The 14,141-nt window shown below is 47.3% G+C and overlaps 1 protein-coding gene across 1 annotated transcript in view; it reads left to right on the top strand.

Moving 5' to 3' along the window:
• Positions 1-14,141, top strand: part of LOC308127674 (receptor tyrosine-protein kinase erbB-4-like) — a gene marked incomplete at both ends in the record, with an annotated part of 287,554 nt that overhangs the window by 216,834 nt on the left and 56,579 nt on the right. The window contains 4 exons of the mRNA XM_080492871.1: positions 931-1,024; positions 3,847-4,001; positions 7,072-7,116; positions 11,145-11,277. Of these exons, the coding sequence (XP_080348997.1) occupies positions 931-1,024; positions 3,847-4,001; positions 7,072-7,116; positions 11,145-11,277 (427 nt within the window). The remainder of the gene's footprint in view (positions 1-930; positions 1,025-3,846; positions 4,002-7,071; positions 7,117-11,144; positions 11,278-14,141) is intronic.

Here is a 14,141-nt window from a genome sequence, read left to right as displayed (position 1 = left end):
GACAAAGCGTGCTAACGCTGTATTTTTTTATTTAATTTCCTTTTTTTTTTTTATTTGAATGTTTGAGACAAACGTCTTTGATCGCAGCGAGCCGATAGGACCGTTCAGAGACGGAATGCGCGAAGACATTAAAGCTCGGCGAAAAAAAGGGGAATGCGGGATTTCATCTTCGCTTTTATTGCCCTTTTAATATGATGCGGTTGAACTCTGATGCGTTCTTTCTTTCTTTCTTTCTTCCTTTCTTTCTTTTTTTTAAATTTATTTCCTTTGTAACGTTCCGAACAAGTGAGTGGAAAAGATCCTAATCAAACACGAACCGCATGGAAATGCGGGAAAACGCACGGCGGTCCGGAGGAGATCCCCCAAGTTCCTCGGCTCGCGACAGTTTTCCCCGCTCTTTTATTCTGACATCCAGAGTCGCCGTCGTTATGTTGGCATGGCGATCAAAAGTGTGGGGTGGGGGGGGGGGTGGGCGTATCGGCGTATCGATCCGCCTGATGTGAAAAGTGTTTTTGATCGGAAGCCGGTTGTTGTTATTGACAGCCGACGGCCCCGGTGCGCTTCAAAAGCCGAGATAATGCACCGATTCGGAACACAAGACGGAAATTTTATGGATCGCACGCACACACACACACACACACACACACACACACACACACACACACACATCCCACAACATGGCCCGAGGTGGTGTGCGGCTCCTGCCACAGTAATTGCAGCGTATAAAACCCGATATTGAGCTCCATTGTTTACTCCCAGACTCCTTCAGGAGTGAAGAGGGGAAAAAAAACCCGGGGAAAGTGCACACGGGGCTTTTAAACTGGTCAAACTCTGGATCCGAACGGCGGGGTCAAAGCGAAACGGCGCGGCGTCTCTTTAAGAGGTTTTCGGTTCGGTGCTATTAAGCGCGTCTCCGTTTTTTACCACCAGGGACGTGCGGGAGTTTGCCAACGGCTCGGTGTGTCTGGAGTGTGACGGCCAGTGCGAGAAGATGGATGGGAACACCATGACCTGCCTCGGCCAGGTAAGAATCTCCCGGATCCTCGCGGAAACCGGTAAATGGATTTCGCTTAAAAGTAAAAAAAAAAATAAATAAAATTGAGCGCTCCCCACAAAAGCGTTTTAATCCATTAGGCCACATTTACAAAGTGACAACGCCTCGATCGTTTCAGGAATTTCTAGCGGTCACGAGGAAACAGCAGAAGCGCTGAAAACGATGTAGTTACCATGCCAGGCCATGAGGTGGCACTGTTGGCGGCACAACACAAAGATTGTCGTTCAAGGAATCCGATCCTACGATTACTGACTTATCCTTTTTGCGCTTTTGCTAAACTACGGTTGAGATAATGAGAGGAAAACATGCTCTCTGTCCCTACACGCCAGACCACCAGGTGGCGCTGCTGGTTGGTTTTTTTTTTTTTGTAATGAAACCACACGATCTATATACGTTCATAACCGCCAATGGAGGCGTCCACCGCGAGCAATTCCGGGTTCTGTGCTTCGCTCAGGGACACTTCGACACGTGGGTAGGCAGACCGGGAATCGAACCTCCCAGTCGATGCGCAGCCGTCCAATCGCTTCTTTACCTTCAGCTTAACACCACTCCTTTTTTTTTTTTTTTTTCCCCGAGCAAGACGTTCCGGTATCTCCAGGGTGCTGAAGTTGGATTTCAGTAGAAATAAGTGCCGTTTGTAGAGGAGAAGGGTAGGTTAATGTGGGGGATGATAAACTACCCTGGCTACTTTAGGAGGCATGCTTTTGGCAAGCGCACAAACACACAAACACACACACACACACACACACACACACACACACACACGCACACAAAAATAAAAAGCAAAATTAGATTAGATCGTGACCTTCCCGTAAAAGTCGCTTCTGGAGCCTTGGATGTGATCACACGCAGGGATTCTTCCAGAATGTTTAGTTTTGTATTTTGTTTTCTCAGAAATGTCACGCACATCTGCATTAATCCTGCGTTCTCGTCGTGCATAAAGAAATCTGCTCACGCACGGTTGCTGTAGTTGCGTCGTTGGCATTTTAACGATCTACTTTACGAAAGAAACTTGGGGGACACACAGAGAAAGAGTATATTTGGAGAGTCGTAGAGTTTTTTCTTTTTTTACCTTTCACCCTCCAATTTTCAGCAGAGACTCATGACACCATCTGGTGGTAGGATATGGTACTGCAAAATTGAATCAGGAACTGTTTATTTATATTACTATAATGACTTCTGCAACCACACAGTTGGATAAAATTAACCGCTCTCACGAGACTCTAATCTATATGAGCGGGTGAACAATCTGCTTCACAATCAGCGGAGGAACCAATCAGAAAGCGGCGTCGCTATAAACGCTTGGCCGCGCAAATTTTTCCGACGACGCCGGTTTAAAACCGAAAAAGTCCAAAGATTGTTTTTGTCCACTGAGCATGTGCACTAGAACTATTTACTTACGCCATCATGCGCAGTAGCGATACAGAGTCGGAACGTTTTCAAAAAGCTCCGTTTACACAGCGATGGAGCAGTTTTAAAAAGTTGTGTTCACCACAGAGATAAAGCATTTTCAAAAAGCTACACTCTCCCCCCGTTTACACGGAGACAGAGTCAGTGCTTTTATCGAAAAGTTGCATTTTCTGCCGTTTTCCCACGGATTTCTGAGATTTTTTTTTTTATAAATTTTTTAAAGTTCCACTGTGGGAGGCGTTTTCTCAAAGGTGCTTTTTCAAGTGCACCTTTCGTCGTCTACACGGACCCTAAAACGCGACAAAAGTTTCGCGTTTTCACTTGACAACTTTGCGTGAACGGGGCCTGCGTCTCTCACTTTCTCTCGCTTTATTTTGATGTCCAGCCTCCCCCCCCTCCCCCCCCCCGCCCCCGACACGTTTCAACCAATCAGAAGCAACGGCTGACGGCGGAGCGTAAAAATCCACCTGTGTGCCGAAAGGCTAATTACACATTTGCGGTGTTACATTCCGGAGCGCCGTATCGAAATCTACCGCATGACTTATTCTGTGGAATCAAGTGTTTCTGGTTGACCTTTTATGACCGTCCCCTTAGAGAGAGAGAGAGAGAGAGAGAGAGAGAGAGAGAGAGAGAGAGAGGATGAGAGAGAGAGAGAGAGAGAGAGAGAGAGAGAGAGAGAGAGAGAGAGAGAGAGAGAGAGAGAGAGAGAGAGAGAGAGAGAGAGAGAGAGAGAGAGAGACGCTCTCAAGTATGCACAGAGGCTGGTGACTTTGAGATGCTGGTCACAGCTGAGTAGTAAATAACACCAGAGTCAATCATCCACTCGCAGATACACACGCATACAGCATACCCAGATATACTTCAATGCGTTCGGACATCTGTATGCGATGGTTGCACGTACACACACACACACACACACACACACACACATATGCAAAGTGAGAATAATGTTTATTGATGGTGCGAGTCTGAATGTGTCTGAGGCTGTCCATCAGGTCACCGTGGTCGTCATTAGCAACAGCGCGCGCTTTGGGTAAGAAATTCCATCCAGCTTCCTGCAGAAATGCAGATTTTACATTTACCGGCTCGAGACATACACAAACAGATAATGCAGGAGGGTTTTTTTTTTTTTTTTTTTTTTTTTGTCGCTTTCACTCTATTCTGACTTATTCATGACGCTGCCGCCACCGAGCTCGCTCACCACTTGTCGTCTCCGCCGTCGCATTCGGCCTGCAGCACTTTGACATGAACCCGATTCCTCTTGCAGTTTTTTTTTCCAACTCAACATGTTATATCTTATATTAGCTGTTATATATATATATATATCATTTTTTTTCCGTAACATCCCCTCTTTGTCCCCCCCCGCCCTCTCTTTTTCTCAGGGTCCGGACCAGTGTGTGAAATGTCTCCACTTCAAAGATGGACCCAACTGCGTGGACAAGTGCCCCGACGGCTTGCAGGGAGCCAACAGTTTCATCTTCAAATACGCCAAGGCCAATAACGAGTGTCACCCCTGCCACGCCAACTGCACCCAGGGGTAAGAGTGGGAGGATACAGAAAGATGAGACAAGGAAAAGGGGGGGGGGGGGGGGGTAATATATATATAAAAAAAAAAAAGAAAGAAAAGTTAATCCACTCCTTTTAAGTGTTTTCTTTGTCTTTGTGGTGCGAGAAAACCGAAGGTTCACTTCATTGGGCGGTGTTCCTGACATTCCTGTCAAGGACAGAGTGAGAGAGAGAGAGGTAGGGAGGGAGGGAGGGAGAGAGAGGGAGAGAGGGGAGAGAGGGAGGGAGGGAGAGAGACTTATTTAATCTCAGCGCTGCTACATTACCTGACCTGCAGCTGGATTCAGGGGCTGCCCCTCCGGTCAGAGGCTGAATGCATTAAACCTTAAGGTGCAGGTGTAGATGAATGACGAGGTGGGTGAAGACAGGAAGTAGCCTGGGGGAAGGTGGGGATGGATGGGGGGGGGGGGGGCAAAGGAGGAAAATGTGACGATAAAGAACACAGAGGAGCAGGTGTCATGTAATCCATATTTACATCGTGTCTGATTACATGTTGGTGGCCGGAAGCCACCAAAAACGCCACTTTTTCTCCCGAGGTGGCGCTTTTTGAAAATGCTCCGACGACGTCGCCGTGTGAATTGGGCGCTGCTCCTGAGCATATGCCCACCACGGCCGTAGTAAAGAACAACAACAACAACAACAAAGATGGCCGCCTCCGGGGAGGTTTTCGAAAAAGCGCTCTCGACTCCGTCTCCGTGGAACAGGGGAAACGTCACTTTTTGAAAACACTCCGACTCTTGTTCCCTCGTGAACGCGGCCGCTGCGCAGGCGCGCCACGGCTCAGCATTTCTGCTGAACGTCGTTTTGCAGAAATTGTGCATTTTTACTTATAAAGTTGCGTAAACGGGGCCAAAATATTTCGTAAGTTGCCCGATACGACTTCTCGATTCGTTCGTGATGAAAAGAGTGCCCAACAAACTCCCAAAAAAAACCCACACCCTTCCGGTCTCTCCATAAACAAACTAACACAGGTTTTTAAATGCAGACCGTGTTTTCGTCCTCTCAATCCGTCTTTTGAAGACTTCAAACTTCCGCCTTCACCTCTTTTCTATCCGTCGGCCGGTGGGATCGGGGAAGTCGTCGACGATGGCGAAGGTGACTCGACGTCGCCGCCGCCTCTTTTAAAAACCGCGAGGCCGTTTGTTTTTACCGCCGCCACTCAGTAAAATTTTGATTACATCAGTTAAAAAAAAATAAATAAAAAAATAGGCGAAGCAAATGAGGACAACCAGTGATGAGAGGCACGACGGCAGAGAAAGAAGGCAGACGTGAGGTTGTCTATATTACGGCCAAAAAAAGAAATAAGTAAAAAAAAACAACGCGTCGTTCGATCGCACGCGACTCCGATTGCCTGCTAACTAGCCAGTTGGTGCGCCATTTAATTGACAGCTACTTTGCAGGAGCCACTGATTTAATTCCGAAGTTCGCCCGCTTCCCTCGTTGGCTATGTAATTTGTTGTGTACACACACACACACACACACACACACACACACACACACACACACACACACACACACACACACACACACACACACACACACACACACACACACACACATCGAGAGAGAGAGAGGGAGCATTCCAAAACGGCTCTCCCGTGTCTCGCCCGCTGTTCAAAGTCATCCTCTCAAGGATATCGAGTTAATGAGCAGCAAAGAGACCGCTCTAATCACTTCCTGCTTACCTAATGTGAGCAACGCGTCTTACTGATGGCGCCGGCGCCGGCGCCGCGTGACGCTGGCTTCGGTTGTGAGGAGAAAGATGAATGGATCCCTCGTATTTATGAGTGAAGACAGAATGGAATGGATCCTCGTCTTCAAGAGAGAGAGAGAGTGTTGATTTCATAAGATCACATGAGATTTCACCACAGAACCATTGGGTAACAGCTACTTTCATTAAATCTGTTTTTATTCTATTTATTCTATGTTAATAATGTCCATCTCCCATTGGGCCGTGGGGGTGGGAGTGACGTCGTCCCCCGAGAAGAAAATAGATTGATTTGATGTCAAAAGTGCTTTTCTACCGCGTAAGCAGTCCATGCAAAGGCACCGAGTCCCTCCGTTGGGAGAAGACTGAGGTTCAAGGACACCTCGACGTGTGGACGGATAGGGAATTGAACCTGCAACCTTGACTCTTCTTTTAAAACCGCAGGAATGCCTTTTTTATTTTTTTTTGAACAAATGTAAGACGACTCTATTTTGTGAACACCCTATTTGCACATTGTTCCATAACTGTGGCAGCAATCTCTTCCTCGTCAAGACCCGCCCTCGTTCGCCTCCGATTGGCTCGTCGGCCCTCTTGCGGCGCCGTAAACGTAGACCCGAACCAATCAGATCGGCGACATTCGGCGAGAACTCGGCAATCCGTGGGTCATGACTTCACCATCCTAGGGAAAAAAAATAATAGGCTGTATACGCGCATCACGGTAGTGAACTCTTGTTTTTTTTATTTTTTTTTACCGCTTTAGATATTTCCACACTAGTTACCGTATCCTACAGGCCCGATCGGTACTATGGATTGAAAGTTCATGGAATGCTTGTACCTACTGGGTTTGTGAGAATTCCCGCTACTCCTACATCACTGAATACTTTCACAAGAACAGTAGAAAAGACGTCAGCTGATCCGTGGAGCTCAAAGCGTATGTAAAACATCTGTTTCCAGGATGAACCAGGCTGGTGACACGTCGACAGGCAACCTTGTTATCCGACAATATGGTGATTTCAACACCACCTACTCCAACCTGACACCGCTGCTACGCCTCAGCTCCATGACTTCAGACGAGTTTCCGAGAAATAAATGTGTTTTTTTTTTGTTGGTTTTTTTTCCCTTCCTTAAAACCCGAACTCGGTCCGCGTCGCACGAGCCAAACCGCCATTCCTCACGTCACCCTGACGAGCGGTCAGCCGCGCTCGGGATTCAATCTTCCTTTCGGCTCCCTGGCCGGTGACAGCTGATTGACGGGGAGGAAAGACAACATGAGGTGTCCTCATAACCTGTCCCTGTTTTAATGGATGATCTCTCTGGTTCCTCTGCCCCGCAGGTGCGTCGGGCCGAGGCTCCAAGATTGTGTCGGGATGATGGACAGGTAAGGAATCCGTAATGTGGGATTGGGAGCCCCAACCGTTAAGGTTCTTGATAAATCCTGTTTCTCATGATACTCATTAACAAGAGTGTGTGTGTGTGTGTGCGGGGGGGGGGGGGGGGGGGGGGGGGGGGGGGGGTGGTTTGTCGGTCTTGTGTTTTATAATTGGCGGACTAGTTACAAATCTTCTGTTGTGGCATAAGCTTTGACTAAGCCTTCTTGTGGTCCAATTACTCTGGGTATCTCGTGTGTGTTGATGGAGCGGCGGCGGCGAGGAAAATCGCTGGCCGGGTGGTGTTGCCTGCTGCACTGTGGGTAATTCACACACTCGCTAAAGAGAGGTTTTCAGACTCCGCCGGTGTGTTGTTTTTACACATTTTATGCAAAACTAAACAAATCCTCTCCTACATATGAATGAGCACAAGCAAATAAGTGCATTTCCCCAACCCGCGCTGAACTCGCTTAACCCTCTCATGGCCGACATTATATTCGTGTTATTTTTGGATGGATGGACAGAAAGATGGAGAAATGATGTATTGAAAAAGAAGGATGGATGTTTGGACCGATAGACATACGGGCTTACAGTGTGTACACATTGTTGGATGCAAAGATGGATGATTTATTGATATTTATATATTGATCAAAAACAGACGAATGGATGGATATCACCTTTAAAAAAAACTAAAAATAAAGTAATACTTAAATAAATCAAATTTCTTAAATAGTTCTGTCTGATTTTAACACCGATAGAAAACTCATGACCTCAGAAACTAAAATTCAATTGAAAGAGCTACAAAAGAGTCAATTTCTCTTGAAATCCAGTAGAACGACGGGCCGTATTAGAATTTAACCAAACCAGTATACCGATTAAACTGCTCTTTTTTTTTTTTTTTTTTTATACCAGAGACGAAGCAGAAACGAGACCTTTCTACTTTCCTCTGGGAGACATTTGCCGAGTCTCTGCTCTTACAATGGCATTATTCCCCCGTCTCATCCGATGACCCCCCGTGTCACTTGTTCTGCTGTAAACCCTCTCCGCCTAATTAAAGAAGTCCTCCCGCCGTCTGCTGCCGCCTCGCTTTTTCAAAACGTGTCCCACTTTCTCCTTGTCCCACCCTCGCCACCTCCCTGGACCTAATCTCTCCAAACTGCTGCATTACTATTCCCCACATGGACGCATATCTCATTATGCCTCTTTGTAAATTTCAAGACCCCCCCACCCACCCCCACCCCCGCCCTTCTTTTCTTCACCACAATCAATATGGCAAATGCTCCGGCACCTTGCTCCACCAGCGCGCTACACCACTCTTCCATTAGCCGCTAATGGCTTCTACAAGTAATGGAGTTTTGAACTTCAGGTAGAGGCGGCGGGGATTTTATGTAACGTTGGCCGTGTTGTCACGAGGGGGGGGGGGAAGAAGAAGAAGCGTAAAAAGATTTGGACGGGAGTGTGACGAAGAGTGCTCACGCAACAAGTGCAAGGAGGTATGTAAATGGCAAACGCATTAGTGCCATCATTACTGGAGAGAAAGAGCTTTTAACTCCCAACCTTTAGGCTCGTCTTAGGCAGAACCCACCCCCCCACCCACCACCCCACCACCCCACCACCCCCAACAGATGATGTAAAAGTAATTTGTGAAAGGATAGGCACTTTTAATTTCTCATTTATTTGGAATTTCAAACTCGTAGGTGCTTCCGTCAAAGACACTCTCCAGTACTGAGTCGAGGAAAATCCACTTTGGTCTCCGTCAGTCTCTCCTCTGACCTGTGAGAAAACCTCTGAGGCACTTTTCATAAACATAGATGGAGAAAAGAAACGGGGATATATGTTGGTGTGTTTGAGCTTGGTTCTATGTCGAATACAGCTACAAATTGAAAGGTGAATGGTAGAAGATGGATAGACGGTCAAAGATTCAACCTAACCTGTTTAATATCCTTGCTATGTTACCACTGAGGTGAAATGTTGGTCTGGTATACAGTATTCTTTGTGTACACCACAGTAAGTTCTCACTCTTGGGTGGATCACAGGTATGAAAACAAAACGGTGGCGTACTTTCAGTATTCAAAAAAATAGCCCAGCATCTCTATATGCTGCCGGGAAATAAAGAGTGATTGAGCCATGAGTTGAGTAGCTTTTCTGTATAGGAAGGTGGGAAATAGTTACTTATGGAAACAAGCTGAGAATGTAGTAGATATGGTGCAGATTTTACTTATTGGAGAATCCTTAAAGTACACTGTTGGTTGGTTGGTTGGTTGCTTGATATGTTGGGTAGTTGGTTCGTTGCTTAACTGCTTGGCTTGTTGATAGGTGTGGTGGTACGCTGGTTGGTTGGTTGGCCGGCTGCTTGGCTGGCTGGCTGGCTGGTTGGTTGGTTGGTTGGTTGTTTGGCTGGCTGGTTGGTTGGCTGGTTGGTTGGTTGGTTGGCTGGTTGGTTGGTTGGTTGGCTGGTTGGTTGGTTGGTTGGCTGGTTGGTTGGCTGGTTGGTTGGCTGGTTGGTTGGCTGGTTGGTTGGTTGGCTGGTTGGTTGGCTGGTTGGTTGGTTGGCTGGTTGGTTGGTTGGCTGGTTGGCATGTTGGCTGGTTGGTTGGCTGGTTGGTTGGTTGGTTGGCTGGTTGGTTGGTTGGCTGGCTGGCTGGCTGGCTGGCTGGTTGGTTGGCTGGTTGGTTGGCTGGTTGGTTGGTTGGCTGGTTGATTGGCTGGTTGGCTGGCTGGTTGGCTGGTTGGCTGGTTGGCATGTTGGCTGGTTGGTTGGTTGGTTGGTTGATTGGCTGGTTGGCTGGCTGGTTGGCTGGTTGGCTGGTTGGCATGTTGGCTGGTTGGTTGGCTGGTTGGTTGGTTGGTTGGCTGGTTAGTTGGCTGGCTGGCTGGCTGGCTGGCTGGTTGGTTGGCTGGTTGGTTGGTTGGCTGGTTGGTTGGCTGGTTGGCTGGCTGGTTGGCTGGTTGGCATGTTGGCTGGTTGGCTGTCTGGTTGGTTGGCATGTTGGCTGATTGGTTGGCTGGTTGGTTGGCTGGTTGGTTGGCATGTTGGCTGATTGGTTGGCTGGTTGGTTGGCATGTTGGCTGGTTGGTTGGCTGGTTGGTTGGCATGTTGGCTGGTTGGTTGGCTGGTTTGTTGGCTGGCTGGTTGGCATGTTGGCTGCCTGGTTGGCTGGTTGGTTGGCTGGTTGGTTGGTTGGTTGGTTGGCGTGTTGGCTGGTTTTTTTGGCTGGTTGGCTGGTTGGCTGTTTGGCTGTTTGGCGTGTTGGTTGGTTGGTTGGTTGGTTGGTTGGTGTGTTGGTTGGCTTGTTGGCTGGTTGGTTGGTTGGTTGGTTGGTTGGTGTGTTGGTTGGCTGGTTGGCTGGTTGGCTGGTATCACTGTGATAGTCTTTTCCGGTAGAGTTCCATCAGTTGTGAGGAGTTGCTCCCTTCTCATTGTACATTAGACCACAGATTCCAAGCCATGGTTCACGGAATCATTTAAATTGCCAGGTTTTTTTTCTAAGTCGGTCCAAATCACAGTTTCTCTTCAAAAATGAAAACACTGGAGGTGAATGACTCCCCAGTACTTCATACTGGATCTTAACTGAAATCATTGCAAGTTCTAAAGTACTATTAAAGTGCTGTGATATCATTTAAAGATCATATAAAGATTGTAAAAAAATCCCAGAGTACTCTCACTTCTCTGGTTTGGAGGGATTTTCTGAAAAATTATCGTATGAATTCGATACTTCAAGCAATCTTACATTTTCCATTACGTGTCAAACTCTGGGTGGTCGAATACATGCATTGCAGTTAATTTTATGATTTCCCGCAAGCGAGCGAATGAAATCCCACGTCTCATGTCCACTAAACTACAAAAACTAATAAAGGCTGTCATACAATCGTATTTCTGACTGACGTCACACAAGGTACAAAAGCTATTAGTGCTTTACGTGACGTTTGTACTTTCTTTCAAAGTGCCTTCTAGTTTCTTAATGTTCCAGCAATGTTAATGTTTTTCTTTCTTTTTTCTTTGTACCCTCCACTCCACTCCACTCCGCTGTCTCTGCAGGACTCCCCTAATAGCAGCCGGCATTATCGGCGGCCTATTCATCATCGTCATCCTGGCGCTGAGCGTGGCCGTTTACGTCCGGCGCAAGAGCATCAAGAAGAAGAGAGCGTTGAGGCGATTCCTGGAGACGGAGGTGAGAGGGCGGGAGGCGCACCGCCCGCTCCCCGGGGCTTTGAATGTGGTGAAAAGAATGACACCTGGGAAGCATGTGTGTCGGTTAAGTCGTTTTGGGCTTGTTTTTTTTTTTAGTTTTTTTTTTACTTAGAATACTCCGAATACGCAGGATTTAGGAGGTAAATGTTGAAGTGTGTCACGCTTTCATTATCATGGTTCAAACGAAGGTTATGTCCAGTTGAAATACTGCAAAATGTCTTCGTACCTCCGCTCCCCGTGCCTTATTTGCATAAACTTGACTGGATTCTACTTTATGCAAATGAGCTCTGGATCCTTTGACCACTATCCCGGGACCTTTGGAATGTTGAGGTTTGTAAAACTTTCTTAAAGCGAAGCTCTCACCTCCTCGCCGTGTTTAATGGGAAATATCGGGTTGACACTAACTATAAGTGTTTTCATTTTCATATTCTCATACTTCACACTGCGCAGTCTTATTCTATTTATTTTTTTGGGCGGGGGGGGGGGGCAGATGGAAGTGTGCTCAAAGGAATAACCTTGAAACATCAAACCTTGGCGACGGTACTTAGCCAAACCGTGCGGTACGCTGCAGCTTCATTTTTTTTTTTTAACAAACTTTATTCACGGCCGCCATTGCCCATCGATCCGGCCTTGTAGAAAATTCATTTCTGGGAAGCATTAGACGGCTCGGGCTGACTTCATATTCAGCGTAGAGCTGAAAAGATGGAGGTGCGTGTTTTTTTTTTTTTTTTGTTGTTGTTTTTTTACGTTCACACCATCGTTGCTCGGCGGTTATGCCGTCGCTGCAGGTCTGCCAAGTGGCCCTGCCTACAGCAGCAGAGGAGGGAGGGGGGGGAGGGGGGGACGACGACTTGTCAGTCTGCGTTAGTGTAATTTACAGGTGGGGGCGGCGGCGCCGTGGACAGCTGTCAGGCCAGAGACGGGAAGCCGGAGAGGGGGCAGCCGCGAGCAGTTCCTGCCTCATCCCGACCAAACACATCCATCTTAATCAAGCCGGCTGTGTTCTGACAGTCACTTGACCTGGAGGGAAGTCGTCAGTACGGGCACATCCACTAATATACTGTCACCGAGCGGGCGGGGGAGGGGGGAGTGTGGGGGGGGGGGATCCTCCTGACGCGCTTTTTTTTTTTTGCATCTGTCTGCGTGACGACGTGACTGATGTTCGACTCAACGACCCGCCAGGAAGCGATATCTCAATCCTTTTATTTTGGACGGACGGGCCGATTTTATCGAGACATTTGACCGCTGTTACGGTGACTGTCAAAATAAAACGACCAAGCGCCAGCAGGATATGGCCTGGGAGTCGTGACACTCGTTACTCTTATTCCTATCTACTGAGCATGTGCAGAAAAAAAGCCTAGTGACTGCGCTTGTGCGCATGTGCAGGAGCAGCGTTTCCGAAAAGTTGCGTTTTCCCCTCAGCCACACGCCGACGGAGCCTTTTTTTTTGTGACCCTGGCAGCTGCTTTCAAAAACGTTGTATTTTTTTTTTTCCAGTGACTCCCGAGCACCGTTGTCGTGGAAACGGGGCTCAAAACCCGTGTAAATACTCCCAGAGTGTGTTTTCGCTTGCGGGCCTTTTTTAAAAGAAAAATCTGTGTTTGCGCGCGGATGGAGTCGGAGCGTCTTATTGAAAAGTTGCGTTTTCGAAGGAATGTTCCGCACTTAAAGAGAGAGGCGATATCGGAGGGTTCTCGTCACGTTCCACGGCGGTGGTCGTTTTCCAAAAGTTGCGCTCTCTCTGTTTACACGGAGACGGCGTTTCAGGCGTCAAAAAGTTTTTTTCCCAAATTTTTTATTTTCTTTTACTGATCGAACTCAAGGTTTGCCAACTCCTGGCCCCAACCAACCCATTTTTTTTTTTTGCCGTTTGTGGACCAGGTGTGCTGATATTTCCACGTAGCCACCCCCCCCCCCCCCCCCCCCCCCCCATTCATTAAATGTAATGAAATCTTAAACGCCCGTGGAAGGTTGGCCTTACAAGCGAGGTGCGGTCGGGCCGCTCATTAAAGAGCGGCCGCGTGTTCAGCGCCCTCCAAACGTCCATATGTGCACACATTAAGCAGCCTCGTGGTCGTGTCATGAACTTGACGCCCCGGAACCCGATCGGGCTTGTAGGTCACCGTGTGTGAGCGAATTAGAGGAACAGAGAGAAAAGAGAGAAAAAAAAAAAAAGCTGTGGATCAGAGGGAAATGTCATTACCTGACAGATGATCCACACCTGAGGGGAGTCGAATTGCTAATCTGTTCCCATCAATTCACTGTAGCTCAGGGAAAATAATAAATTTTTATCCAAAATGTCCCCGAATGTATTAGTCGGTGGTGGTTAGATTTTCTCAAATATGGATTGAAGACTCAATTTTGATGGTTTCTTTATGAAGACAAACTCTTCCCGGGCCTCGTTTAGGACTTCGAGTGAAAACGCCCCAAAAAAGAAAAAAAAAAAAGAAACCTGATTCGGGTCCGTATTTAGACGCCAACGAAGAAGTTAACAAACATGCAGACTCCAGTCCGTTTATAGGACAATGGTGCCACTTTTGAAAAAAAAAAATAAATAAATAAAAGGACTCCTGAAGTGGAACTTTACGAAAACACTCCATCCCTAGAAATGGGGTTAAAGGCAACTTTTCAAAAATGCTCTGACACCGTTATTGTGCAACTTTACGAACACTTTGTGTAAAAGTCAGAAAATACTATTGAAAAAAGAAAAAGAAACCTGATTCGGGTCCGTTTTTAGACGCCAACGAAGAAGTTAACAAACATGGCGGACTCCCATTCCAGTCCGTTTATAGGACAATGGTGCCACTTTTAAAAATAAATAAAAGGACTCCTGAAGTGGAACTT

Source organism: Lipophrys pholis (assembly GCF_963383615.2).
Source record: "Lipophrys pholis genome assembly, chromosome: 23".
In the NCBI taxonomy this organism is placed as follows: Eukaryota; Metazoa; Chordata; class Actinopteri; order Blenniiformes; family Blenniidae; genus Lipophrys; species Lipophrys pholis.
Note: the sequence above shows the minus strand (reverse complement) of the source record. Positions and strands in the feature narration are given on the sequence as shown.